General features: G+C 44.3%; 1 protein-coding gene across 2 annotated transcripts; it reads right to left on the reverse strand.

Annotated features, from left to right (window-relative positions):
- Positions 1–614: 614 nt before the first annotated feature.
- Positions 615–26,652, reverse strand: DDX55 (DEAD-box helicase 55). 2 transcript variants are annotated; one of them, XM_056534361.1, is made up of 14 exons: positions 26,455–26,652; positions 23,161–23,211; positions 22,986–23,072; positions 21,827–21,918; positions 17,937–17,999; positions 13,754–13,903; positions 12,939–13,128; positions 11,646–11,728; positions 11,435–11,566; positions 11,165–11,257; positions 9,890–10,004; positions 8,358–8,526; positions 6,029–6,186; positions 615–1,054 (listed from the first exon to the last, which is right to left on the reverse strand). In XM_056534361.1, exons 1-14 carry the CDS (start codon positions 26,560–26,562, stop codon positions 902–904), a joined length of 1,644 nt encoding a protein of 547 aa, XP_056390336.1. In that variant the 5' UTR covers positions 26,563–26,652; the 3' UTR covers positions 615–901. The 2 variants fall into 2 exon arrangements, with proteins under 2 accessions (XP_056390336.1, XP_056390326.1); XM_056534351.1 differs by having other exon boundaries at positions 6,029–6,315; positions 26,455–26,650.
- Positions 26,653–27,765: the final 1,113 nt, after the last annotated feature.

Here is a 27,765-nt window from a genome sequence, read left to right on the forward strand (position 1 = left end):
AATTATTACTTTACTGAGAGAGTAGTGGATGCATGGAATAGCCTTCCTGCAGAAGTGGTCGCTGCAAATACAGTAAAGGAGTTTAAACATGCATGGGATGAGCATAAGGCTATCCTTCATATAAGATAGGGCCAGGGACTATTCATAGTATTCAGATTATTGGGCAGACCAGATGGGCCAAATGGTTCTTATCTGCCGACACATTCTATGTTTTGTTTCTATGCTCACATCTCCCCTAGCATTAGCTAAACTACAACTCCCAGCTTGTCCTCTCTGACAGTAGCGGGACACAAGCTGACAGTGGGAGGATTTTTCCTCCAGCTGTGGGCCCTGTGCTCACAGCTATCAATCAAGGAAGTTTGTCCATGACGCATGGACACAGCAGGACTAGCAGGGGAGGCAGTTGTTTGACTGGCTTTTTCAGTATTAAATACTGAAAATTTTCTAATGAAAGCAATTGCAAACCCTATCTATTGGTTTTGCATGCTTTACAACACATCAAAAGTTTTTTTTTTATCTGACAGTGCCCATTTAAGGAGTTAATTGTAAAGAAAGAAGAGAACAAGTATACTGAACATTTATGCTTCCAAAAAGACTGACATTCGACTTGAAATGTACACTTTATGTTTATTGGAACAATTATGTGTGATAAAACATGTACACAGAGCATCGAATCCATACTGCCCAATTTATTTGCAATAAATAATGAACTAAAAAAGTGCTGGAAGGCCACCGAAAATTTTATATATATATCTATATACCAGTCCACCAGCCTCCATTTTAAGCACTTAAAAAACATTTTTGACTGATCCTTTTTTCTCTTTGAAATATAAAATTCACGTTTTGGGCATTTTTGAATAGGTTTGGTTTTCTTTACAAAAGAAAGAGCCAGATGTCGTGATCAGTCTGATACATCTGATCCACCCGCAGATCTTCCAACAGCTGTCAACTGTGTCTCAAATTCTTCCTCCGTGATTTTACCCTTTTTCAGCTTTTTCAACAGCCTGGTATCACGTAGCAGCTCATTCACATCTTCATCATCCAAGTCTGAGCCCTAAGGGGTACATCAGCAAAGTTAATACATATTCCATATCAGAGTATTTCTGATCAGAGTGTGTTTTATCTTAAAGCAAATCTGGCAGTAGGTTTGTGGTGCTCTGAGATACTAAACAGATGATGTATCGCTTACACCGTTCTGTTCAGTCATTCTCCTGATATACAGAAGTATGGGTTGTGCTCCTCGATCGTCACCAGAATCTTCAACATGGCTACACAGACTGAAGTAAGCAGTTTTTTAAATAAAAGCATTTATTGTGTAAAACATTTTATACATTTGTTCATGTGCCCCTACTTTGTATAGAAAGACCTGTATAGATGCAGTAGTTTTTTTTTTCATGCATCATTCTATGAACTTACAATATAAACAGAATTTACTGTACAACTTATGGATGGGTATATACAACAAAACATCTGGTGTCGATGGAGCTGCTTTCCACAACATCTCACAGCCGGAGTGAATTGAATTATCAAACGTATATCACTGATTGGCCAACTTTTTATGGAGCCACATGTTCCACGTCATCACTTAGCAGAACAAAATAGGACAGGCCTTGACGAATGCCTGGTGCCAGGTTGCTGTAGCAACCTAAAAAGTAGATTTTTCGGCTTACCATAAAATCTCTTTCTCTGAGCTTCTATTGGGGACACAGGACCATGGGTATATGCTGCTAGGAGGCTGACACTAGGAAAAAAACTAAAGAAAGTCGGCTCATCAAGCACCCACCTCCTGGCTCTGAGCAACTCAGTTTAGTCCCAAAGCAGAAGGAGAACCGACCAAGAAAGAATAGTCCAAACCCAGACAAGAAGGGGGCCGATCACAGCGGCGGGAAGTGGCTGGTCACAAACCAGGGGGGGGGGGGGGTGCTGTGTCCCCCAATAGAAGCTCAGAGAAAGATATTTTACGGTAAAATCTACTTTTCTCGACCGCTTCATTGGGGGACACAGGACCATTGGACGTCCTAAAGCAGTCCCTGTGGAGGGAAGACAACATCCCAGCCAGAAAAGAACTCAGGTGGAAATCTGAACTGCCGCCTGTAAGACCCTGCGGCCCAGACCCACGTCGGAGGACACAAAGGTATGAACACGGCAAAACTTGGCAAAAGTATGCAGCAACAATCAGGTCGCTGCCTTGCAAACTTGAAGAGCTGAAGCCCCGTGGCCTACTTCCTAGGAGGCCCCCACCGATCCGGTGGAGTGAGCCATCACTCGAAAGGGGGGCACCTGACCCTTGCAGCGATACGCCTCCAAAATGGCGGAGCGTATCCACCGGGAGACAGTGGCCTTAGAAGCCAGGAGCCCCTTGTTCTGCCCATCGGTAAGCACAAACAGGGAATCACACCACCGGAAGGAGGAAGTGACCGACAAATAGGTCCGAACTGCCCAAACCAAGTCCAGCTTGTGAAGGCAATACGATCTCCTCGTTCAGGTGAAAAGAAGACATGACCTTTGGTGGAAAGGAAGGCACCGGCCGAAGGACCACCTTGTCCTGTGGATCACCTTAAAGGGTGAACGGCAAGAGAGGGCAGCCAGTTCAGACACGCGGCGAATGGATGTGACCGCAACAAGTGGTGGGGGACCGGAACATAGGGACCTCGTGAGCCACGCCCTGCAAAAATGTGCGGACATGAAGGTCGGACGCAAGAGGGCACTTGGAAAAGGACGGAAAGCGCCGAAACCTGCCCCTTGATGGAACTGAGAGCAAGGCGCGTCTCCAGCCCCGATTGCAAAATGGACAGGAGATTCGGCAGAGAAAAGGAGGTGGGAGAGAGAGAATATGCCTCACACCAGCGGAAATAGGCCCGACAGGTACGGTGGTAAATCCTGTCAGATGAGGGTTTCCGGGCACGGAGCATAGTCTGGATCACACGGGTAGAGAAGCCCTCAAAACCGCGGTTTCAACTGCCACGCCTTCAAACGCAGCAGAAGTAAATTGGGGTGGCAGAGGGGCCCTTGGGTGAGGAGGTCGGGACGATCCGGAAGGGAACGTTGGCCACGAGACTGACCACGTCCGCGTACCACAAGCGACAAGGCCAGTCCGGGACCACCAGAATTGCCGAGACGCCTTCTGCCTTGAGTTTCCGGACGTCCTTGGAAAGAAGCGGGAGCGGCGGAAAGAGGTAGGGGAGCACGAACTGGGTCCAAGGGACCACCAGAGCATCTACCGCCAGTGCCAGGGGATTCCGCGACCTGGGCACAAAGCGAGGGAGTTTCCTGTTCTGGCGAGATGCGAACAGATTCACGTCTGGAGTCCCCCCGTGGTGATAGATTAGATCGAAAACCTCCGGGTGAAGGGACCACTCGCCCAGGTCAGCCGAGGAGCAACTCAGGAAGTCCGCCTCCCAATTGTCGACCCTGGGGATGTGAACCGCCGATATGGCTGGAACGTTAAGTTCGGCCCAAGAGAAGATCTTCGACACCTCCCTCATGGCCGCCAAGCTGCGGGTGCCGCCCTGGTGATTGATGTATGACACGGCTGTGGCATTGTCCGTCTGCACCCGGACCGGAAGGCCCCAAAGCAGGCGACTCCAGTGAAGAAGGCACAGGAAGATTGTCCGGAGCTCCAGGACGTTGATGGGGAGACCGGACTCCGACGGAGCCCAGCGGCCCTGGACCGTTTGGTCCCGAAAGACACCTCCCCAGCTGAGGAGACTTGCGTCCGTGGTCAGGACATGCCAAGAGGCAGGAAAGAGCTACCCTCCCGAAGGAGAGGAGACGAGACCGAAGCCACCAAAGGAGGGAGTGGCAGACTCTGAGAGGGAGCTGTATCCTGCGGTGAAGAGACCAGGGAGATTTGTCCCACTGAGACAAGATGGCCCACTGGAGAGGAAAGTACCGAAATTGGGCAAAGGGGACTGCTTCCATGGAGGCCACCATCTTGACCAGAACTGACATGCAGGTGCAAACGGAAATCAGACCCGGCTGCCGAAGTAAGCGAATTCCCAACAAGAGCTCCCGGAGCTTGTCCTCCGGTAGAGAGAGACGAGCCGCCGCTGCGTTAAAGGGAATCCCGAGAAAAAACAGGGATTGGGATGGAGACAGGTTGGATTTTGCACAGTTGATGATCCAACCGAAACTGGAGAGGGTCTGCAGCGTGATGTTGAGGCTTATCTGATTCTGTTCTAGAGAGGGCACCTTGATGAGCAGGTCATCCAGATAGTGGAGAACAGAGACACCCCGAGAGTGGAGGAGAGCCACCACTGCCGCCAAAGTCTTGGTGAAAACCTGGGGTGTGATCGCCAGCCCGAAGGGCAGGGCGACAAATTGAAAATGACCCGCAGGAACAGCGAACCTGAGAAAACGCTGGTTGGCCGGAAAGATAGGGATGTGCAGGTAGGCATTCCGTAACTCCCCCGAATCCATGGAGGTGACTACTGTCCGAAGGGATTACATCCAGAAATGCCGAAGCCGCACATGATGGTTCAAGATCTTCAAATCGAGAATGGGACGAAGAGTGCCATCCTTCTTGGAGACCACTTAGAGATTTGAGCAGAACCCCTGAGAAAGGAGGATGCGAAAGGCCACCTGAAAAGCTGCAGCAAGAGCGGGAGATCGAGGAGGGTGGGACCAGAAAAAATACCCGATAGCCCTGAAAAACAACCTCTCGAACCCAAGCATCCTGAACTTGCTCCAGCCAAATATCCCGAAAGAGGGACAGGCGACCCCCCCCCCACCCGAGAGGAAGACTCAGATAGGGCGCACCCTCAGGCAGAGGGAGGTTTGCGGGTCCCGGATTTGGAAGAGGGGCAGTTGGAACGGGGCCCGACTTCCAGGAGAGGCGAGTTTTGAAAGATGAAGCCCTCCTATCCTGCGAGGCCGCAGGCTTGTCCGGGCGGCCTGAGAAACGAAAGGAAGAAATCTTCCGCCGGGAGTCCGAATGGCGCAGACGATTTTGGGGCAAGAGGGAGCTCTTACCTCTGGTAGCCTCAGAGATGATATAATCAGGGCGTTTGCCAAAAAGGACAGACCCCAAAAAAGGAAGTTCAGTGAGGGAACGCTTAGAGGCCGCATCTGCGTTCCAAGCCTTAAGCCACATGGAGTGCCGCAGGGCCACTAGATTGCCTGAGGCAAAGGCAGCGCAGCGGGCCAACTCCAAGGAGGCCGAGCAGGGATAGTCCCCTGCATTAGCGATTTGCTGCGCTAGAACTGCCAAATCACCAGGGGACTCCCCTGTCAAAATCCCCTGGCGCAATTGACCGGCCCAAACTGAGAGGGCCGGCCAAGTGGATGCAAAGGCTGGAGACAAAGCAGAGCCCGCCGCCTCAAAGGCGAATTTCACCAAATTTTTAATGCGCTTGTCTGAGGGGTCTTTAAAGGAGGCTGCATCCGCCAGTGGCAAGGTGGTGGATTTAGATAGCCGTGATACTATAGGATCCACTGCAGGAGGAGAAGACCACTTTGTAACCAGTCCCATGGAAGCGCTTATCCGGATGCTTCCAAGCCGCCTCTAACAGCTCGTGAAATTCTGTGAGTGGACTGAAAACTTGGTGTGACCGACGAGCGCGACGGAAGGACACTTCAGGGCCTGCGCCTGAAGTTCCCGGGTCCTGCAGACAACAGACTGTCCACCATATCAGACATGCGGGAAGTCTCCTCCGAGTCAGAGGGAGGATCCGAATCAGAGTTGCTCAGAGCCAGGTATATCCTACTGGGAGGAGACGACTTTCTTTAGTTTTTTTGCCTAGTGTCAGCCTCCTAGCAGCAAGCAGTATATACCCATGGTCCTGTGTCCCCCCAAAGAAGCGCTCAAGAAACGTGGCAATTTGCGATCTTGTCAGCCCAGTATTGGTGTCACAGCCATCCACTCCTCCCCTGTCCTTAACTCAAATTTGAAGTCTATGATAATACACTGTTTTCTTCTGTCCTAGTAGGAGATAAAGATAACCCTATTGTGTGCTGCCTTGGGACTGATAAAAAGAAGAAATTTTAATGAGTAAATTTGAACTATTGTTGGCAATTGGTATAATTTTACCTTTTCATGTTTTCTTTTCAGAGCCACCTTTTTCTTCTTTTCTTTCTTACTTTTCTGCTTTGACCAGGCCTTATTTTTAGCAAAGCTTTTCCTGATTTCTCCTTGTTTCTCTTTTTTCTCCAGCAACATTTTCTGTCTTTGCTTTTCTCTGTTTTTATCTTTGTAAGGAATAGAATCTGTATCAATGGTAGTGGAAACAAAGTCTGAAAAATCCTTCCCTCTCAGTTCCGGCATTCGGGGCATCCTTAGCAAAGCAAAGCCATGGGCAAGAGTAGAAAAGTCCAAATCTATAGAAATAAACATCTAAAAATTATAAGGGCAAATAATGGATACTTACTATATTCTCAAAAAATCAGGCTGTGTAGGGGAGATAAGTACTTCTACCATCAGACGCTTAGTTTTACACATGGACATTTAACAGTATAGGGAATACAAATTACTACCGTATATACTCGAGTATAAGCCGAGTTTTTCAGCACGATTTTTCGTGCTGAAAACACCCCCCTCGGCTTATACTCGAGTGAACTCTCCACCCGCAGTGGTCTTCAACCTGCGGACCTCCAGAGGTTTCAAAACTACAACTCTCAGCAAGCCCGGGCAGCCATCGGCTGTCCGGGCTTGCTGGGAGTTGTAGTTTTGAAACCTCCGGAGGTCCGCAGGTTGAAGACCACTGCGGCCTTCGACATCATCCAGCCCCCTCTCACCCCCTTTAGTTCTGTACAGTACTCACCTCCGCTCGGCGCTGGTCCGGTGCTGCAGGACTGTCCGGAGAGGAGGTGGTCCGGTGGGATAGTGGTTCCGGGCTGCTATCTTCACCGGGGAGGCTTCTTCTAAGCGCTTCGGGCCCGGCCCCAGAATAGTCACGTTGCTTTGACAACGACGTAGAGGTACGTTCATTGCCAACGTACTTCTGCGTCATTGTCAAGGCAACGCCTCTATTCCGGGCCGGAAGCGCGGAGAAGAGGCGCCCCCGGTGAAGATAGCAGCCCGGAACCACTATCCCACCGGACCACCTCCTCTCCGGACAGCCCTGCAGCACCGGACCAGCGCCGAGCGGAGGTGAGTACTGTACAGAACTAAAGGGGGTGAGAGGGGGCTGGATGATGTCGAAGGCCGCAGTGGTCTTCAACCTGCGGACCTCCGGAGGTTTCAAAACTACAACTCCCAGCAAGCCCGGACAGCCGATGGCTGCCCGGGCTTGCTGGGAGTTGTAGTTTTGAAACCTCTGGAGGTCCGCAGGTTGAAGACCACTGAGGGCGGATGATGAGAAGAGGATGATGAAGGGGGGGTGTGGGATGATGAGAAGAGGATGATGAAGGGGGGGTGTGGGATGATGACAAGAGGATGATGAAGGGGTGGGATGATGACAAGGGGATGATGAAGGGGGGGGTGTGGGATGATTACAAGGGGATGATGAAGGGGGGTGAGGATGATGACAAGGGGATGATGAAGGGGGGTGGGGATGATGACAAGGGGATGATGAAGGGGGGTGGGGATGATGACAAGGGGATGATGAAGGGGGGTGGGGATGATGACAAGGGGATGATGATGAGGGTCTGGATGATGACAGGCGGTGATGATGATGAGGATGTTAATGACGGGTCTGGATGATGACAGGGGGGGGGGATGATGTATTTCCCACCCTAGGCTTATACTCGAGTCAATAACTTTTCCTGGGATTTTGGGTTGAAATTAGGGGTCTCGGCTTATACTCGGGTCGGCTTATACTCGAGTATATACGGTATGTGATGACCATAGCAGCTGCTGGGTTAGGGTACACATTTTATTTAGGTCACAACATGAATATGTGTCAGTGTATAAAATTTAGCAGTGGGACAAGATGCATTATCTTGCTGAAAGAGGCCGTTGCCATTATATAATAACTGTGCCATAAAGGGTTGCATTTGGTGAGCGATTTTTTAGGTTGATGGTATAAGTCAAAGTAACATCCACATTAATGCCAGGGACCCAAGCAGAGAAAGAACAACCTAAGCTGATGTACAGAAAAGCATTGTCAAAAGCATGACACTGCCCCCACTCTGTGTCACTTGCAAGAACAAAGCAAGCAACACATAGTCACAATATCACCTACAAGATATAGAATATAACACTACTCATCAGACCAGGCCACCTTTTCCATTGCTCCATTGTCAATTTATGGTACTTATATGCATACAGGGGGTGCTGTTTATAATGCACGGGAGCACTATTCAACACTATTCTAAAAGCTACACAGCCTCATGTGAAGCAAGCTATGATGCACTGTACATTCTCACACCTTCCTTTCACTGAATATATATATATTTAGATATTGAATACACATACATACCTTTGACTCGGAAAATGAGGTTGCATTCATGTTTGGCATAAGCTTGCACAAAAGACACAAAAGCTTTCATGCCTTTCTCAAATATTGCCCTGTCATTTTGTGCCATAGATCGTAATTTTGGCAAATGATCCACTGTGCATTTGAAGTCTGCCATTTCTTGCAAAGGGCACTATATATGAAGAGATTAAAAAAATCAGTTACTAAGAGCATCTGACAGAGAACATACAGTCACTAGGTAGAGCTGGTGCAAGACACTAAAGTGTATCACAAACTACACAGAGTCCTCTTTCTAGGTCTCCCACCGGCCATGAAAAAAATTCTGTGAAGTGGGTAAGATATCAATGAAAAGGTTATGCAGTGTTTTCAATGCTCCTTTACAGAAAACATCCATAAAATAATGAGAACTGCAAAGAAACATGTGCAAACACCATCATGGAGTCACGTTTCTTGGGACTCGCACTAGCTGTAAAGCATTACTTACAGAACTGGAGCAGGACATGTTTTTTTTATGTCTCTTACGAGCAACATTTAAAGGGGTACTCCACTGGCCAGCGTACGGAAGTAAATCTTCTGAATGCTGTTTTCGCGCTGCGGGGGTCGGTCACTCCCTTGTGCCATCACGGCCATGCCCCCTCAATGCAAGTCTATGGGAGGGGATGTGACGGTCGTCACGTCCCCTCCCATAGACTTGCATTGAGGGGGCGTGGCCGTGATGGCACTAGGGGCGTAGCCGACCCCCGCAGCGCGAAAACAGCATTCGGAAGATTTACTTCCGTACGCTGGCCAGTGGAGTACCCCTTTAAATGTTGATATAATGCATAATACAAATATTCAATTCAATGATAATAAAAATGATGATTATGATAAGTAAAATGGAAAATGAAAGCAAGTGAACAAACAAAACTAATGGAAAGTGAATCAATACTTCACAAAGTGTATTCTGCAGCTTCAAGTACACATTATATATATATATATATATATATATATATATATATATATATATATATATATATATATATATATATATATATATATCTCTATAAGGATAACAAAGGATTGGCCTGATTTTATGGGAGAGGCCTATATTGTATTTGTACAGGGGTGGGGCCTTACCACTAGGTCAGTGTTCACTGCTGTTACCGCCCTCATCATATATTTTACTCAGATGGTGTGCCCCATTTCTCATTAGAGGTTGCAGTGCTCACACAAGTGTAGCAGCGCGTTCAAGCAGCTTACAAATAGAATTCTTTTTTTTATTATTAGAGGCAAAGTGTACAACAACAAAAAAGAAAGAAAAGCATATTATAAAAAAATGGGTTATTTCGGTAATATATATAGTCTTGGGAAAACAGGGCAGCTATGGTAAAGGTTTGTGTTGATGCCCACAACCATATGCTGTATGTGAACAGCATGAGGTTGTAATGTAGTTCAAATGCCAAAATAAATTACTTATTAAATAGAAAACCATTCATTCAAACAATACTAGATATTGAAAGTAAAAACAGCAGTATTATAATTTATAAAATATTCACCTTTTGGTTTATTGACAGAAAGTTAACATATGATTCTTCCATAGGAAGCAAAAATACAAGTGCATTGCCATGATTACCAATTCTTGCTGTCCGACCACACCGATGAACAAATGCACTGGAAGAAAATGTCACCAGAATTATAGTGGAAAAGGAATACATGCATAACGAATCTAAGACCCTGTGTGAATGCACAGACTAATGTCAATGCTGAAAACATAAGATACAGAAAAGCACTTTATTGCCGTTTATAAACAGTCAGCAAGGAAACTGTGTGACATCTAATGAACTAACCAATACTGCTCCCCAAATGCTGTTATATTCAGAATTCTGTCCTAATAAATGTACAAAGATGGAAGATCTGGGATCTTGACCTGACAGGTCAACCCATTAGCACCCCAATGGGTTCTGCTCCAATCCATTGCTTTTCATATCTGGTTAAAGAATTTCCAGTGACATGACTGTATATTTTCCGGTGTATACACTTAACAGAGGCTTGTGCCTGATACAATACGATGGCATCCTTAACTGACAGATGGAAATAAGCAAATCAATTCGGAACAAAATAAATTTGTTCCAAATTTTGCAAAAACATTTGAATTGGTCACAATCTGATTTTTTTGGAGGATTGAGTTTGGGCAAATTCAGTACAATGCCAGGGACTCCTGTCAATGACATGACTCCCTGTTCCTGCACACTGAGCAGCAAGGCAAACAAGGTTTACCTCGCTACAAGGACTCCTGTATTATTGCATGTCAATGTTTTAGTAGGCAAATAGATAGGAAAGTAATGGGGTTAGGCCCTCAGCTGCCATGACAACCCATAAGTACCCAGAGATTAAACCAAAAGGGGCACCAATGGGGTAACAGAGGGAGCTCCCTCCTACTAATAAACATATTTGAAGTGACATTTGCTATTGACCCCAGCATCTAAAGCAGTTTTTCCCAACCAGTGTGCCTCCAGCTGTTGCAAAGAGCAGAGTTAGCTCTTATTTTGGTTGCTACAGAATGTACATTGACACCCTCTGCACAGGGGGAAGGGCACAGCTTTTGAGCCCCCACCATCCCCATGATGTAACTAAAACCGTACACTGAAGTATAGGAAGTCAATCAAAATCTTGACAGTTATTTTTCATTAAACCATGTAGTCTCATGTTTTGTTTTTTTCACATTAATCAATATTATAGACAACAAATACAACTCCTTGTCGCTACAAATTAGAACTATTAGAGACATATCTCAAATCGAAAAATTGCTGATATTCTGAAAGAATGCTTACCTAGCACTGCTAGGAGGGTCATACTGCACAACCCAGTTCACTTCTGGTATGTCAATGCCTCTTGCCATCACATCTGTACAGACCAAAATACCACTGTACCAAAGGACAAATGAGACAACAAATGCTTAGCATTCAGATAATACCAAAGTCTATAAAAACATGGAATGCAATGTCATATACAGTCTTTGGTTTTATAAGGCAACACTCTAGAATACTCCATGAGCCAACAAGATGCTTTCTATCTGTAGCCAACCATTGGAGTTGTCTCACCTTTCAAGCTTCCTATATTCTGTGAAAATCCTGTTACGCTTGTGTTTCATTTTCCCATGAATGCTCATTACTTTGACGTTCTTCACAAAACTTTCTAATGCTTTCCCATAGTACTCCACACAGGCACAGGTGCTGTACACACAAGCAGAAATGGCATTGTAACACAAATCAGAGATTTATCTTAAAGCATTATCCACAATAACGCATTTACCTGAAAAACACGAGATGCTTCTCTTGCTTCCGTTGGCGCAGGAAACTAACAAGGTAGTTGAATTTTTCATTTGCTTTACAAATCTGTCAAAAGCAATCACTTGGTAAGAAAAAAAACTGCATTTCCATATTTATTCAAGGTCTTATTGTCTCTTAAACATTAGCCAATCACTGGCAAATGGATAGAGGAGTAGCTTCAACAGGAACGTCAGTTTCGCATGGCGCAGAACACAGATCCCGACAGGTGCAATGCGTTTCACTGCATAGGACAGGAATAGCAGCAAATTGAAGGAGAAAATTTCTAAATCTTCATTTTTTTACACTTGCATGTTCTTGTAGACCCAGTTTTTGAATTTTTACAAGGGGTAATAGGAGAAAAAGCCCCCCAAAATGTGTAAACCAATTTCTCTCGAGTAAGGAAATACCCAATATGTGAACGTAAAGTGCTCTGTGGGTGCAGTAGAGGGCTCAGAAGGGAAGGAGCGACAATGGGATTTTGGAGAGTTTTTGCTGAAATGGTTTTTGGGGGGCATGTCACATTTAGGAAGCCCCTATGGTGCCAGAACAGCAAAAAAAAAAAAAAAACACATGGCATACTATTTTGGAAACTACACCCCTCAAGGAACGTAACAAGGGGTCCAGTGAGCCTTAACACCCCACAGGTGCTTGACTACTTTTCGGTGAAGTTGGATGTGTAAATGACATTTTTTTCTCTCACTAAAATGCAGTTTTTCCCCAACTTTACAATTTTTACAAGAGGTAATAGGAGAAAATGCCCCCCAAAAGTTGTAACCCCATTTCTTCTGAGTATGGAAATACCCATACTCGTATGGGTGTGGATATAAAGTGCTCTGTGAGCGCACTACAAGGCTCAGAAGAGAAGGAGCCACATTTGGCTTTTTGAAAGCAAATTTTGCTGAAATGGTTTTTGGGGGGCACATGTCACATTTAGGAAGCCCCTATGGTGCCAGAACAGCGGGGACCGCAATTCCCAAGGCCTACAGGTACGCCCTAGGTCCTTAAGGGGTTAAAATATGCTAGGGAGCTATTCTATGTTGTTGTGTAGCTATGTTGGTATTTAATAAGGAATGTTGTATCATTTTTTGATTATCAGACTTTTGTAGGTGGTACATATGTGTTCATAGATAGACACAGTATAGCGATAGCTGGATTGTAGGTTTTTGAACCCTTATAAAGCATTTAATGAACCTGCATACATTTATTTGACTTTCTCTGTGTAATCTCTTTCTATGTAAAATACTCTCATCAGAAATGTTATTATTTATCAGCTTACCATGTAATAATTCTGAAGACGTGTTGGTGTTTTCTGGGTGTTAGTGGCTGCCACTCCTTTTTCCTTTACAGCGATACGCACAGGATTCCGAAGCCCAGCTCGCACTAGATTCTCAACTTCCTGAGTCTGGGTGGCAGAAAATAGTCCAGTCCTCCTTTGCTTGGGCAGAAATCCCAATATGGTGTTTATGCTATGAGTGAGAAAGGATACATCTTTTAAAGAAGTGAGGTACTTGCCCAGGCACTTGAGTAGCAGAAGATACCTAAGATGAATCTATCATCCAGAAAATGGATATGAAACCAACAGCACTGTTACATCCAGTGCAATAAAAAGATACAGAATATGTCCATGAATCTTGTGTGCTTGTTTCTATTCCTTATAAACAGTTTTTTCTTATGTTAAGAGTCAGAGGCAGGCCTAGGGTCTGTTGTGCACAAAGACACACAAGATTCACAGGTATACTCGGTTTTGTTTTATTGCTTTATATATAATGGTGCCAGCGATTTTATATCCATTTTCTGGGTGACAGATTTGCCTTAAATAAATCTAGAGGGTAGGGGATAATAGTCTGATCAATGTGGGTGTCCAATTTCTGGGACTTCCACGTACATGACAACCTGGGTGTCTTGTTCCCCAAGTGAATGAAGAGGCAGTCAAGAATGCGTACTATTGCTCTATTCATTTACTAGGGGACACCCACTGATCAGATAAGGGATAACCCCTATAAAATAGTATATTACTTTGTCTATGTTAGACAGTATCTTATTAGATCTAACATGTCTGAATATGATCTATGACATATAAAAATCTATCACCTTGCTTCAAACCCCAAATCCAGAAGTCGGTCTGCTTCATCCAAAATAAGAACATCCAGGGTTTTTACAGCACTGACCAAATCCAGCCCATCTGCCTGTCTCCGAAACATATCTTCCAACCTTCCGGGAGTAGCCACAATAATGTTTCCACTATTGAAAAGAAGGATAATTGAACCTACATTGGGTTACTCTACAGGTAAACTGAGGTCCAGCAAGTTCACAACCTCACTTAGAGAAGTCACAATCCAAACTAAACCAATTTATGTACAAATTCATAGGGTTGAAATGCAGTATTCTACACATTATGCAGGGGGGGGGGGGGGGTTACTAAGACTGGCGTTTCACTCAATTACAATTTTTATAGATTTTTTAACAGCTTTTAAAGGGAAAAGTACAGATACAGGCCATCAGTGCCAAAATCATGAACGATAAATCCCCTCATTTCAGGTTTATTTTTTACAAAAGTGGGAAGGGCGGCGCATGCTCAACCTCACGGCTACATACAGGTGCAAATCCAAACAATAAAAGTAGCAGCAAACACAAAACGTCTTTTTATTCAAACACTTATACAATCTTTATGGTACAGTAGAGATTTATGCAGCAGCAACAAACAGCATAAAAAAAGCTGGTAAACAACTGACTAGTTTCAGGCGTGCATGGAGGAAAGGGAATAAATAGGTCACCATAGGGCTGGGCGGTATACCGGTTCATACCGAATACTGAAATTTTTGTGCTGCACAATATGAATTTTCCCCCATACCGCAATACCTGTTTGGCCCCTCCCCTCGGGAATGAATGAGTTATCAGCCCAGCACTGCGCTGTTTTGCCCCCCCCCCCCCCAAATTAATTATCAGCCCAGCGCTGCCCCCATTGGGGTAAATACTCACATATCACCCGCAAGCGCTGCCCTCCTCGTCCTCCTGTTTGTTGCGGGCCTCATGGCGCTGACACTCTATACTGTACGCTGTACCCCTATGCCTGGGCTGCAAAAGATAAACAAAATAAACTTTAACTCACCTCCCGGTGGTTATGTAGCGGCCTCACCTGCTTCCTGGGGACAGGAACGTCGGACAGCTGTCAGCTTATCACCGGCCGCAGAAATGTTCCGCCTCGACCAGTGATAGGATAAGCGCACTGTCATGTAAAAAGCCGGCCAGAGCTCCTAACATGACAGTGGGCTCAGCCTATCACTGGCCGAGGCGGAACAACACTGCGGCCAGTGATAGGCTGACGGTTGTCCAAGGTTCCCGTCCCCAGGAAGAGCGTAAGGTCGACGTAGAAACGTTGAGTTAAAGTTTATTTTGCTTACCCCTTGCAGCCTGGGCATAGGGGTACAGCGTACAGTATAGAGTGTCAGCGCCGGAGGCCCGCAACAAACAGGAGGACGAGGAGGGCAGGGTGATATGTGAGTATTTACCCCGATGGGGACAGCGCAGCGCTGGGCTGATAACTTTGGGGGGGGGATACCGTTATATACCGTGGAACCGCCATAAGTTACAAAAATACCGTGATACACATATTTGGTCATACTGCCCAGCCCTAGGTCACCAATGTGACTCCTTCCCTCAGCCCGTAGGTGCTGCAGTTTACTATTCTGTATATGAAAAAAAATATATCAACAAAACAGATAAAACAATTGACATTAATCACAATCAAGATCTGGGGCTAATAAAGTAAAATAAAGTACTATTTAATAACAAAATCCAATGAGTCTCTCTGTTCAGTTATACCCTTCTCCAATCACCACCCTTCTTGGCACCATAGAACCGCAAGGTGGAAACATGGCCTGCGTAGTCTTTTTGAAAATGTTTGGACACATCAGAAGGATTGAATTATGACATATTAACAACACCTCTAATATGCTCTCAGGTTCTCTCTTTTTTTTTTTTATTGTCTCTGAGCACAGCCTGTGTAATATTTGTTGCAATTGCGATGTAAGCACTTGTTATGTAAGTGTACAGTTAAAGGGGTACTCCGGTGAAAAACTTTTATTATTATTTTTTTTTTTAATCAACTGGTGCCAGAAAGTTAAACAGATTTGTAAATTATTTCTATTCAAAAATCTTAATCCTTCCTGTACTTATTAGCTGCTGAATACTACAGTGGAAATTCTTTTCCGTTTGAAAAACAGAGCTGTCTGCTGAATCACGAGCACAGTGCTCTCTGCTGACATCTCTGTCCATTTTAGGAACTGTCCAGGGTAAAAGGAAATCCCCATAGCAAACATATGCTGTTCTGGACAGTTCCTAAAATGGACAGAGATGTCAGCAGAGAGCACTGTGCTCGTGATGTCAGCAGATAGTTCTGTGTTTCAAAAAGAAAATAATTTCCGCTGTAGTATTCAGCAGCTAATAAGTACAGGAAGGATTAAGATTTTTTAATAGATGTAATTTACAAATCTGTTTAACTTTCTGGCACCAGTTGATTTGAAAAAAAAAAAAAGTTTTTCATACTCCGGTGGAAAACCTTTATTTTTTTTTCTTTTTTTTTTAAATCAACTGGTGCCAGAAAGTTAAACAGATTTGTAAGTTACATCTATTAAAAAATCTTTAAAAAAAAGAAAAAAAACTCTGGACAGCTCCTGACACGGACAGAGGTGTCAGCAGAGAGCACTGTGGACAAGACAAAAAAGAAATTCAAAAAGCAAAGAATTTCCTCTGTAGCATACAGCTGCTAATAAGTACTGGAAGGATAAAGATTTTTTAATAGAAGTCATTTACAAATCTGTTTAACTTTCTGGCAACAGCTCATTTGAAAAAAAAAAAAAAAAAAAAAAAAAAAAAAAGTTTTCCACCGGAGTACCCCTTTAATGCATTGTCTTATATCATATCACCAACTATCAATGGTGTTAACAATCTCTGTGGTAGGAATTGCAAACTTACAAAAAAAACACCTACTATCTCCACATTTAAAGAAACCTTGGGTTTCATAGATAATGATCTACTAACCATACTAGGAGATAATAAAGAAGGATTTTGCGCAACAGAGTGGCCTATTGAATTTTGTTATTTAATAGCACACAACCTCAAGGGTTAAATTCTTGTACTGAAACAGTGTAAAAGGATGGAAGACGCACTCACCAGGTTCTTGCTGGGAAGATGGCTTACTTTATTGCAGCGTGCTGTACAGAAATTCACCAGGTACAGAGGTACACAGGGAGCAGTGGATGGTAACAGGCAGGGGGCCGCGACTAGTTTTGCGCATGTGGGCGCTTCCTCTGGCTCGCACTGACGCACTTGGCATCTGGAGGAGGTTCTTATGGATCGGGAAAGCCAATTTACCATGACAACATAAACAAGGTGAGTAAAAACAATAGTTAACATGTGCTTAAAACATTCCATAAATAACTAAACCTCATATAACAACCTGTGAGGGGGGTTGCCAGAGGAGAAAGGCATTAGTTATTTACGGAATGTTTTAAGCACATGTTAACTATTGTTTTTACTCACCTTGTTTATGTTGTCATGGTAACTTGGCTTTCCCGATCCATAAGAACCTACTCCAGACGCCAAGTGTGTCAGTGCGAGCCAGAGGAAGCGCTCACGTGCGCGAAACTAGTCGCTGCCCCCTGCCTGTTACCATCCACTGCTTACAATACCTTATTGTAGAGGAAAGGAGTCACATTGGTGACCTATTTTTTCCCTTTCCTAAATGCACTCAGACTAGGACTAAGACCACAAGGTCTTACAGCATCAGTTTTCCAGCTTTCAATATGCGCTTTTATACTGCTGCATGAATCTCTCCTGTACTATGAAGATTTTAATATATGTTTAAATAAAGACAAACATTTTAACTGCACATCAGTGCTGGCAGCCATGTTCTACTTCTATGGTATTTCATGACCCATTATCCAAGTGTTTCCCAACCGGGGTGCCTCCAGCTGCTGCAAAACTACAACTCCCAGCATGCCCGGACAGCCAAAGGCTGTCCGGGCATGCTGGGAATTGTAGTTTTGCAACAGCTGGAGGCACCCTGGTTGGTAAACAGCGCATTATGCCATAGTGGCCAGCTGTACAAACTGAAAATATGAGTGAAAAGGATGTCACCGTGATGCTATGAGAAAGGCTTCATGACCATTTTCCCTATGTTAGTGTAGCTAAATAACAAAGCCATTTATTTTTTATTAAAAGATTTTTAACATGAAATATTTAACAGCATATTTGTTTAATACATGCCACTTACCCATGTTCTTTAAATTTCTTCACATCTTCAACAGGGTTACTTCCACCAATAAGAAGGATCTGACTGAAATAGGTGAAAACGCAAATGTAAAAGTACAATAAAACACATCACTACACTTTTCCCATGCTATTTCCAAAATGGGCTTACTGCCTATTGTCTGCAAAGAAAACACATTGCCTAGAACTGCCTTCCGACTACTTACAGATTTTAAAGAGTACCAATCACGATCTAAACTATCCCTAATCCACCCCCCCCACCCCATCTGTCCCTGACTCTCAGATCGAAGCTCAGATAGTAAAAGGAATGAGGGCATGCAGTAAGGCAGAGTCAGGCTATGAGCACACAGCTGGCTCCTGCCTGTCTGATTGACAGGCAGGGAACAGTGCTGAGCTTGTCTGTGTCCTGGCTGCAGTCTGAGATTTAGGACTCCAGCATGAGTCTGAAATCTATAAAAAGGGCTTGCAGCCAGGACTGGTAGGGAGACCCCTAGTGGTCATTTTTTTCAAAGTAGAATATTAAAAAGAAAGAAGCATATTTTTTAATAACATGCAAATGAAAAGTTATTATGCATACAATAATCTATAATATACCAAGTGTTTTTTTTGTAATAGGTACCCTTTAAAAAAAACTATTGCCCCCACTAGCTCATACTATCCCTGCTCTTTATCAACTGCTCTTGAGCAAAGCTGCTGACTCCAAGAGGTCCAGTGGCTAAAAGCCCAGGAGATGTTTAAAAATTATCTTGTTGTGGTAGAGAGTTCCCAAATTATTTTAAATGTTACCTGTCCGTGCCAGACACATGTTGGGAGATGCATGGCCATGGTTATGATGGTGCATATTTGGTGGAGCTGCCCACCAATCTACCAGTTGTGGACACAGGTTCTTAGGCACATATATCACCAGAGTGAGTCTCCTGAATACTTAGGAGTTCCTCCATTGTTTATGATTCCTGCCAGCTTCCCCAAATAGAAACATGCACTTATTAGCCATCTCCTTTAACCCCTTCATGACACAGCTAGTTTTGGCCTTCATGACCCAGTCCGTTTTTTCAAATCTGACGTGTCTCTTTAAGTGGAAATGAACTGGTTTTACCTGGCAAAGTGATTTAGAGACAATTTTTTCGAGACATATTGTACTTTATATTAGTGGTAAATTTTTGTTGATATATGAAGCGATGTTTGTGAAAAACTCTAAAATATTGTGAAAAATTGGAAAAATTTTCATTTATCTATGTTTGAAACTCTCTACTTGTAAGAGAAATAGTCATGCCAAATAAATTTAGTAAATAATTCACATCCTCAACATGTCTACTCTATGCTGGCATCATTTGTTAAACATTCTTTTACTTTTTTACGACATTAGAAGGCTTATATTATTATGAGCATTTTTTTAATTTTCTACAAAAGTTCAAAATCTAATTTTTTATGGGGGGGGGGACAATAACATTTTGAATATATATGTGTGTGTGTGTGTTTATATATATATATATTATACACACACATATATATATATATTTTTTTTAATTCTGTACAACAGCTCCCCCTATTGTCTAGTGCACAAAAGATGCAGTAACAGGTTTAGGACACTAGGAGGAGCTGTTGTACAACTAAACAGCTCATTTACAAAAAAATAATAATAATAATTACTGCACTTGCTTCACCCGGAAGTGAAGCATGCAGGCAGGCACAGCGTCGGCAGCTCGGGACGGGTAAGGGACACCGGGGGGGAAGGGGGACAGGTAAGGGACACTGTGGACTCCTAGCAGAGCGGTGTATGTGTCCCGATCCCCTTGATCGGGACACACACACCAGTCTGCTAGGATTTTTATATGCGAAACGCTGCCATCAGTGATCTGCCGACACACGCTGTCGGCAAAATGTCCGCCATGTCAACATAGCCTAAGGACGGGCACCTTCCTCCCATTCCTTTTCTCTACCCTATTCCCCTTTACATTTCTCTCCCCTATACCTTTCTGTTCCCTTTCTTACTCATTTAGTATTTTATATATTACTGTCATTATTTGTCTTGTTTTCTTGAAAAACAATAAAACTTTGAATTGCAAAAAAAAAACTAAAAACCTGAAAACATAAAATATGACGAGTAAAACCCTATTTCTTTCAATATTTAATACATAGTCACCAGTCCTAAACAGGTGACCTTTCCTTCTTTAAAAATTTTGCCTTCTAATATCACACCCTTTAACCTCTTCAGGACGCAGGGCGTACCTGTACGCCCTGCGTCCGCTCCCCTGCTAAATATCGGGCACAGATAACACTGATCAATGCTATGCTATGGGGCCTGATGAAGCGTTGATTTAAATGTCTGACCTATAAAAATATAATGTTAATAAAACAGCACGGTCAACGGCGTATAGGTTAAAAAATTCCAAGTCCAAAATTGTGTATTTTTGGTCATTTTGTATACCCTAAATTTTTTTTATAAAAAGTGATCAAAAAGTCCGATAAAAAACAAAAACAGCACCAATAATAACTACAGACCACGACACAAAAATTAGCCCCCATGTAGCCCCGTATGCGGAAAAAAATAAAAACGTTAAAGGGGTACCGCGTTTAGTTTTTTTCAATTTTGTCCCACAAATATTTTTTTTGCTTCTGCCATAGATGTTGTGGTGAAATTACTGATTTCATTACAAAGTAAAATTGGTAGTGCATAAAAAATATAAGTCTGTAGATGGAAAACGGAAAGCGTTATGATTTGTAGAAGGTGAGGAGGAAAAAACTGGGCAAAATTGTGCAAAAATTGAAAAACCCTGTGTCCTTAAAGGGGTTCCCTGGTGCTTAGACATCTTATCCCCTATTCAAAGGATAGGAGATAAGATCCCTGATCGTGGGAGTCCCGCCGATGGGTACCCCTGTGATCTTGCATGCTGCAATCCGTTTATAATCAGTCCCCGGAGCGTGTTCACCCCTCAATGCAAGCCTATGGGAGGGGGCGTGATAGCTGTCACGCCCCCTCTCATAGGCTTGCATTGAGGGGCGGAGCGTGATGTCACACGGGTGCGGGGCCGTGACGTCACACACCGTCGGCCCTGTGGTTGCCGGTAATCAGACTGATTATAAAACTGATTATAAACGGGGTGCGGCGTGCAAGATCACGGGGGTCCCCATCTGCGGGACTCCCGCGATCAGGCATCTTATACTCTATCCTTTGGATAGGGGATAATATGTCTAAGCACCGGAGAACCCCTTTAAGGTGTTAATATAGATTGCTTAAAGGAAGACCAAAACATGAGAGAAGCTGATCATCAAAGACATATTTTAGTCAGGAAAGAAATTCTTGAGGACAGCACTATACACTGGTCCCTCAACATACGATGGTAATCCGTTCCAAACGACCCATCGTTTGTCAAATCCATCGTATGTTGAGGGATCCGTGCAATGTAAAGTATAGGAAGCTGTACTCACCTGTCCCTGCCGCTCCGGACCAGGTCCTCACCGCTCCCGATGCTGTCCCAGGGGCTCCCGATGCTGTCCCGCTGCTCCGGTGTCTTCTTCGCGATCCTCCGGTGTCTTGCGCATCTTCTGCAGGGTCCGGGCCTCACTTTCTGGTGACGTTATTACGCTGCTGCGCCGGCACGGCGTGCGTAGTGACGTAATAATGACGCCGGAAAGTGAGGCCCGGACCCTGGAGAAGATGCGGAAGACGCCGGAGGATCGCGAAGTGGACAGCATTTTGTGCTGTCGGATAGCAGTTAATGCGATGGCCCCGACATATAAAAGCATCGTATGTCGATGCTGACATCGACATGTGATGGCCTCTTAGAGGCCATCGTATGTCGATTTTATCATATGTTGGGGCCATCGCATGTCGGGGGGTTACTGTATAGAATAAACAATCATAAAAAATAGGACAGGAGTATTAGAACTTACCAGAACTGAGGGAAATGCTTGGTGAAGCAAGAAAGCACCTCATCAATCTGTATCGCAAGTTCCCGAGTTGGAGTGATAATGATTGCACCAATCTATATGATAGTAAAAGAGGAGACAAAGCAAAGACACCACATAAAGTACTGGGCCTAATAAGATGGTATGGTTTGATCTATAGAGAAGAATTCTTGAAAATTAATATGAGTATTCCCATGAGTGTAAATAAAAGGGTGGAACTGCTATCCATGTTGGTATATACCAGTGTTTGCTAACCTGTGTGCCTCCAGCTGTGGCAAAACTACAACCCCCAGCATGCCCAGACAGCCAAAGGCTGTCCGGGCATGCTGGGAGTTGTAGTTTTGCCACAGCTGGAGGTACACTCGTTGGGAAACACTAGTATATACTAACATCTGTGGCTGAGGCTCCATTTGAATCCTCCGTCGCAAATTCAGCCAGATAGATACCTTAGCCGAACCTGAGACAGTCCATTATAAGTCCCTTTTGCAACGGTTCAGGCTTAGGCTGCTTTCACACTATAAAATGTATCCGTTTTAAAGATCTGTTCAATGTTCCGTTGTAAAAAAAAAACTGAAAAATCGGCCGTTAAACGGCTGTTACAAAATCCCATACGGCCGTTAGAAAATCCCATTATCCTCTAATGGGATTTTTACATTATCTGTTTTAACCCGTTATAGCCCGTTATTTATAACGGACTTTATTTTGTGACAGGTGAATGAACGGAAGAAATAGTGCATGCAACGGGTTAAAACAGATAACGTAAAAATCCCATAGACTATAATGGGATTTTCTGACGGCCGTTTAACAGATGATTTTCAGGTTTTCTATAACGGAACGTTGAACGGATCTTTAAAACGGATAATGTAAAAATCCCATAGACTATAATGGGATTTTCTAACGGCCGTATGGGTTCTGTAACGGCCGTTTAACGGACGATTTTCAGTTTTTTTTTTTTATAACGGAACATTGAACGGATCTTTAAAACGGATACATTTTATAGTGTGAAAGCAGCCTTAGTGTAGTGGCTTCAATTCATGACAGAAGCCACAACACAAGTGTGAACATAAAATGCCCTCTATAAGCTGTCCTGCACTAAATAAAACGTCTACTAAAAACTATACCAGTGAACTGAACATGACGATACCTGCTGCTTCTTCAGTTTCCCTTCCCTCCTCAGAAGGATTTCTAGCAGTGGGATCACAAAGGCCAGAGTCTTCCCACTTCCAGTTATCTGTGACCAACACAAGAATTATAATAAAATTTAGTATATCACGTAAGCAAACAGAACTGCGCAATTGCAATAATGTTTCGGTACTCACGGCTTCTGCAGCTATGTCTTTGTTGTTCATAAATAGCGGGATTGTTGCAGCCTGCATGAAAGGGAAATAACAGAACTGTATCAATGTAAAAGGCTATGGCCGGCATTTATCATTGTAGTGTAAGTGAAGCATTTTTTACACTTTTTTTGTGTGCTGTGATGTGTAGGAGCACCAAATCTATGAAATGGTCACAGAACATTTGATAAATTTTGTGCAGGTCACATTTTCTGAAATTTCTCTCTTCACATACACCAAAAAGCTCAGCTAAGTCTGGGTTGGTGTAGTTTTTGAGACTTTTCAGTGGCTTTGCGGATTTTTGTGCCTTTTCACAAGAAGGCGCAGTTCATAAAACCCTTCCATATCATGTGTACAGTGGTCCCTCAACATACCATGGTAATTCGTTCCAAACTACCCATCGTTTGTCGAATCCATCGTATGTTGAGGGATCCGTGCAATGTAAAGTATAGGAAGTTGTACTCACCTGTCCCCGCCGCTCCGGACCGCGTCCTCACCGCTCCCGATGCTGTCCCAGGGGCTCCCGATGCTGTCCCGCTGCTCCGGTGTCTTCTTCAGGATCCTCCGGCTTCTTCCCCATCTTCTGCAGGGTCCGGGCCTCGCTTTCTGGTGACGTTATTACGCTGCTGCGCCGGGACAGCGTGCGCACGACGTAATAACAACACAGGAAAGTGAGGCCCGGACCCCGGAGAAGATGCAGAAGACACCAGAGGATCGCGAAGTGGACCCGGAGCAGCGGGGATAGGTAAGTAAACCTGTCCGGGATGCTTAAACTGCTATCCGACAGCAGCTTAAGCATTTTGCACTGTCTGATAGCAGTTAATGTGATGGCCCCGACATATAAAAGCATCGTATGTCGATTTTATCATATGTCGGGGCCATCGCATGTCGGGGGGTCACTGTGTTGCCAAAATCAGTGGATTGCAACTCAAAATCAGCAGAAATGTGTAAACCAAAAGGCGCAAAAAAGGCGCAGATAAACCCTGCTTGCGCCTTATTTGCGCCTTTTCTAGACACAGAAAACAGTCTAAATACAATGATAAATGTCGCCTATGAATCCTATACTTTTACACTATTTCTGCCTACACTTCAGATCTGGGACTGTTTATTAGAGGGCGATCTGTGACAAGGAGTTAAGCAAGGTACTTTACTTTTATTATATAATAGGGGCACTCTGTCTGCAGTGGTTATGGGGGGACCTCTGCTGACTGTGCTTATGTGGGGCACTTTAATGAAAGGGCTTATACAGGGGCAGGGTGTTCTGTGGGGCACTTCAATGACATGGCTTATACAGGGGCAGGGTGTTATGTGGGGCACTTCAATGACATGGCTTATCCAGGGGCAGGGTGTTATGTGGGGCACTTCAATGATATGGCTTATCCAGGGGCAGGGGGGCTTATGTGGGGCACTTTAATGACATGGCTTATCCAGGGGCAGGGGGGCTTATGTGGGGCACTTCAATGACATGGCTTATCCAGGGGCAGGGGGGCTTATGTGGGGCACTTTAATGACATGGCTTATACAGGGGCAGGGGGGCTTATGTGGGGCACTTCAATGACATGGCTTATCCAGGGGCAGGGGTATTTATATGGGGCCCTTCAATGACATGGCTTATCCAGGGGCAGGGGTGTTCTTCCTGAGGACGGTGCAGTAGCGCCGAAACTAGTAGAGGGGGCAAATGTCAGTGTTTTAAATCTGTCTAGGTTCACTTAGATAAAGGGATACTGCAGTTCCCTATACATTTACCTTAGTGATCTTACTCACAGTTACCAGATTACAGTGAGCCCTAACATGAGTTTTTAACGTTTTGGTCACAAACTATTTTATTAGAGCACCATTAAAAGTTAAGTTTTAGGGAAGCCTCCCTGTAATAGGGATCTTGTGCCCTGGGCTTTTCCTGCCCTGGGCTTTAATAATTTTTTGTACAAAGTGATCCCTGACTTCCTTTAGGGACCAGTTGTGTTAAACTTCAATGACATGGCTTATCCAGGGGCAGGGGTGTTTATATGGGACACTTCAATGACATGGCTTATCCAGGGGCAGGGGTGTTTATATGGGGCACTTCAATGACATGGCTTATCCAGGGGCAGGGGTGTTTATATGGGGCACTTCAATGATATGGCTTATCCAGGGGCAGGGGTGTTTATATGGGGCACTTCAATGACATGGCTTATCCAGGGGCAGGGGTGTTTATATGGGGCACTTCAATGATATGGCTTATCCAGGGGCAGGGGTGTTTATATGGGGCACTTCAATGATATGGCTTATCCAGGGGCAGGGGTGTTTATATGGGGCACTTCAATGATATGGCTTATCCAGGGGCAGGGGTGTTTATATGGGGCACTTCAATGATATGGCTTATCCAGGGGCAGGGGTGTTTATATGGGGCACTTCAATGATATGGCTTATCCAGGGGCAGGGGTGCTTATATGGGGCACTTCAATGATATGGCTTATCCAGGGGCAGCGGTGTTTATATGGGGCACTTCAATGATATGGCTTATCCAGGGGCAGGGGTGCTTATATGGGGCACTTCAATGATATGGCTTATCCAGGGGCAGCGGTGTTTATATGGGGCACTTCAATGATATGGCTTATCCAGGGGCAGGGGTGCTTATATGGGGCACTTCAATGATATGGCTTATCCAGGGGCAGCGGTGTTTATATGGGGCACTTCAATGACATGGCTTATCCAAGGGCAGGGGTGTTTATATGGGGCACTTCAATGATATGGCTTATCCAGGGGCAGCGGTGTTTATATGGGGCACTTCAATGACATGGCTTATCCAAGGGCAGGGGTGTTTATATGGGGCACTTCAATGATATGGCTTATCCAGGGGCAGGGGTGTTTATATGGGGCACTTCAATGATATGGCTTATCCAGGGGCAGGGGTGTTTATATGGGGCACTTCAATGATATGGCTTATCCAGGGGCAGGGGTGTTTATATGGGGCACTTCAATGATATGGCTTATCCAGGGGCAGGGGTGTTTATATGGGGCACTTCAATGATATGGCTTATCCAGGGGCAGGGGTGTTTATATGGGGCACTTCAATGATATGGCTTATACAAGGGCAGGGGTGCTTATGTGGGCACTTGGACAATAATACTCAACGAGGGGCGGAGCGCTGCTTGGCTAATAATGCTCATGGAGGGAATACATGTGCATAACATGTTGCCGCATTACAAATCTGTGTGAAATGTAGAGGAAAGGGCTGAGGAGCTGTGATCTGCTGTACGAGTCCTCAGCGCCGGGGAAGAGACGGCACCATGCTAGTACCTGCACCGGAGTCATGTGGGAGAAGCCCAGCTCCCTCAGGGTCTCACGGATCTTATCATTCAGCTTCTCCGGTAAAGAGTCCCATGTCCCTTCTGTTACATTCTCCATCTTCCTGTAACTACTGCCACACACGTGGGAACAGTGCTTCCGGCTAATGAGTCCCCACAGCAGCCGGCAACTTGTGCACAAGTGAAAGGTTCCGGATGTCGTTAAACAACTGTGTCATTATAAAGCTATTGAACATTAGTTATAAATATATACTCACAGAACTATTGAACTTTGCCCCCCATTGTTGTCTACCATGTATACCTATGTGTACTGTCTCTAATGCTGTCCCCTGTTCATATGTACTGTCTAGAATGCGGTCACCCTATTCATGAATACTTATGTGTACTGTCTCTTATGCTGTCACCCTATTCATGTATACTTATGTGTACTGTCTCTAATACTGTCCCCTATTCATGTATACTTATGTGTACTGTCTCTTATGCTGTCACCCTATTCATGTATACTTATGTGTACTGTCTCTAATACTGTCCCCTATTCATGTATACCTATGTGTACTGTCTCTAATGCTGTCCCCTGTTCATATGTACTGTCTAGAATGCGGTCACCCTATTCATGAATACTTATGTGTACTGTCTCTTATGCTGTCACCCTATTCATGTATACTTATGTGTACTGTCTCTAATGTTGTCCCCTATTCATGTATACTTATGTGTACTGTCTCTAATGCTGTCCCCTGTTCATATGTACTGTCTAGAATGCGGTCACCCTATTCATGAATACTTCTGTGTACTGTCTCTTATGCTGTCCCCTATTCATGTATACTTATGTGTACTGTCTAGAATGCGGTCACCCTATTCATGAATACTTATGTGTACTGTCTCTTATGCTGTCACCCTATTCATGTATACTTATGTGTACTGTCTCTAATACTGTCCCCTATTCATGTATACTTATGTGTACTGTCTCTAATGCTGTCCCCTATTCATGTATACTTATGTGTACTGTCTCTAATGTTGTCCCCTATTCATGTATACTTATGTGTACTGTCTCTAATGCGGTCACCCTATTCATGTATACTTCTGTGTACTGTCTCTTATGCTGTCCCCTATTCATGTATACTTATGTGTATTGTCTAGAATGCGGTCCCCTATTCATGTATACTTATGTGTACTGTCTCTAATGTTGTCCCCTATTAATGTATAGTTATGTGTACTGTCTAGAATGCGGTCCCCTATTCATGTTTTCTTATGTGTACTGTCTCTAATGCTGTCCCCTATTCATGTATACCTATGTGTACTGTCT

Source organism: Hyla sarda, chromosome 1, assembly GCF_029499605.1.
Source record: "Hyla sarda isolate aHylSar1 chromosome 1, aHylSar1.hap1, whole genome shotgun sequence".
In the NCBI taxonomy this organism is placed as follows: domain Eukaryota; kingdom Metazoa; phylum Chordata; class Amphibia; order Anura; family Hylidae; genus Hyla; species Hyla sarda.

Bases quoted from the DNA above. Each gene is read 5' to 3' on its own strand.
- DDX55 (XM_056534351.1), bottom strand. From the start codon at position 26,562: ATGGAGAATGTAACAGAAGGGACATGGGACTCTTTACCGGAGAAGCTG. The intron at 18,000-21,826 runs GTAAGTTCTAAT...CACCTATTTCAG, and splicing joins AAGCATTTCCCTCAGTTCTG to TCAGATCCTTCTTATTGGTG. The intron at 11,729-12,938 runs GTAAGCTGATAA...TGCTTTTGACAG, and splicing joins GTCTTCAGAATTATTACATG to ATTTGTAAAGCAAATGAAAA.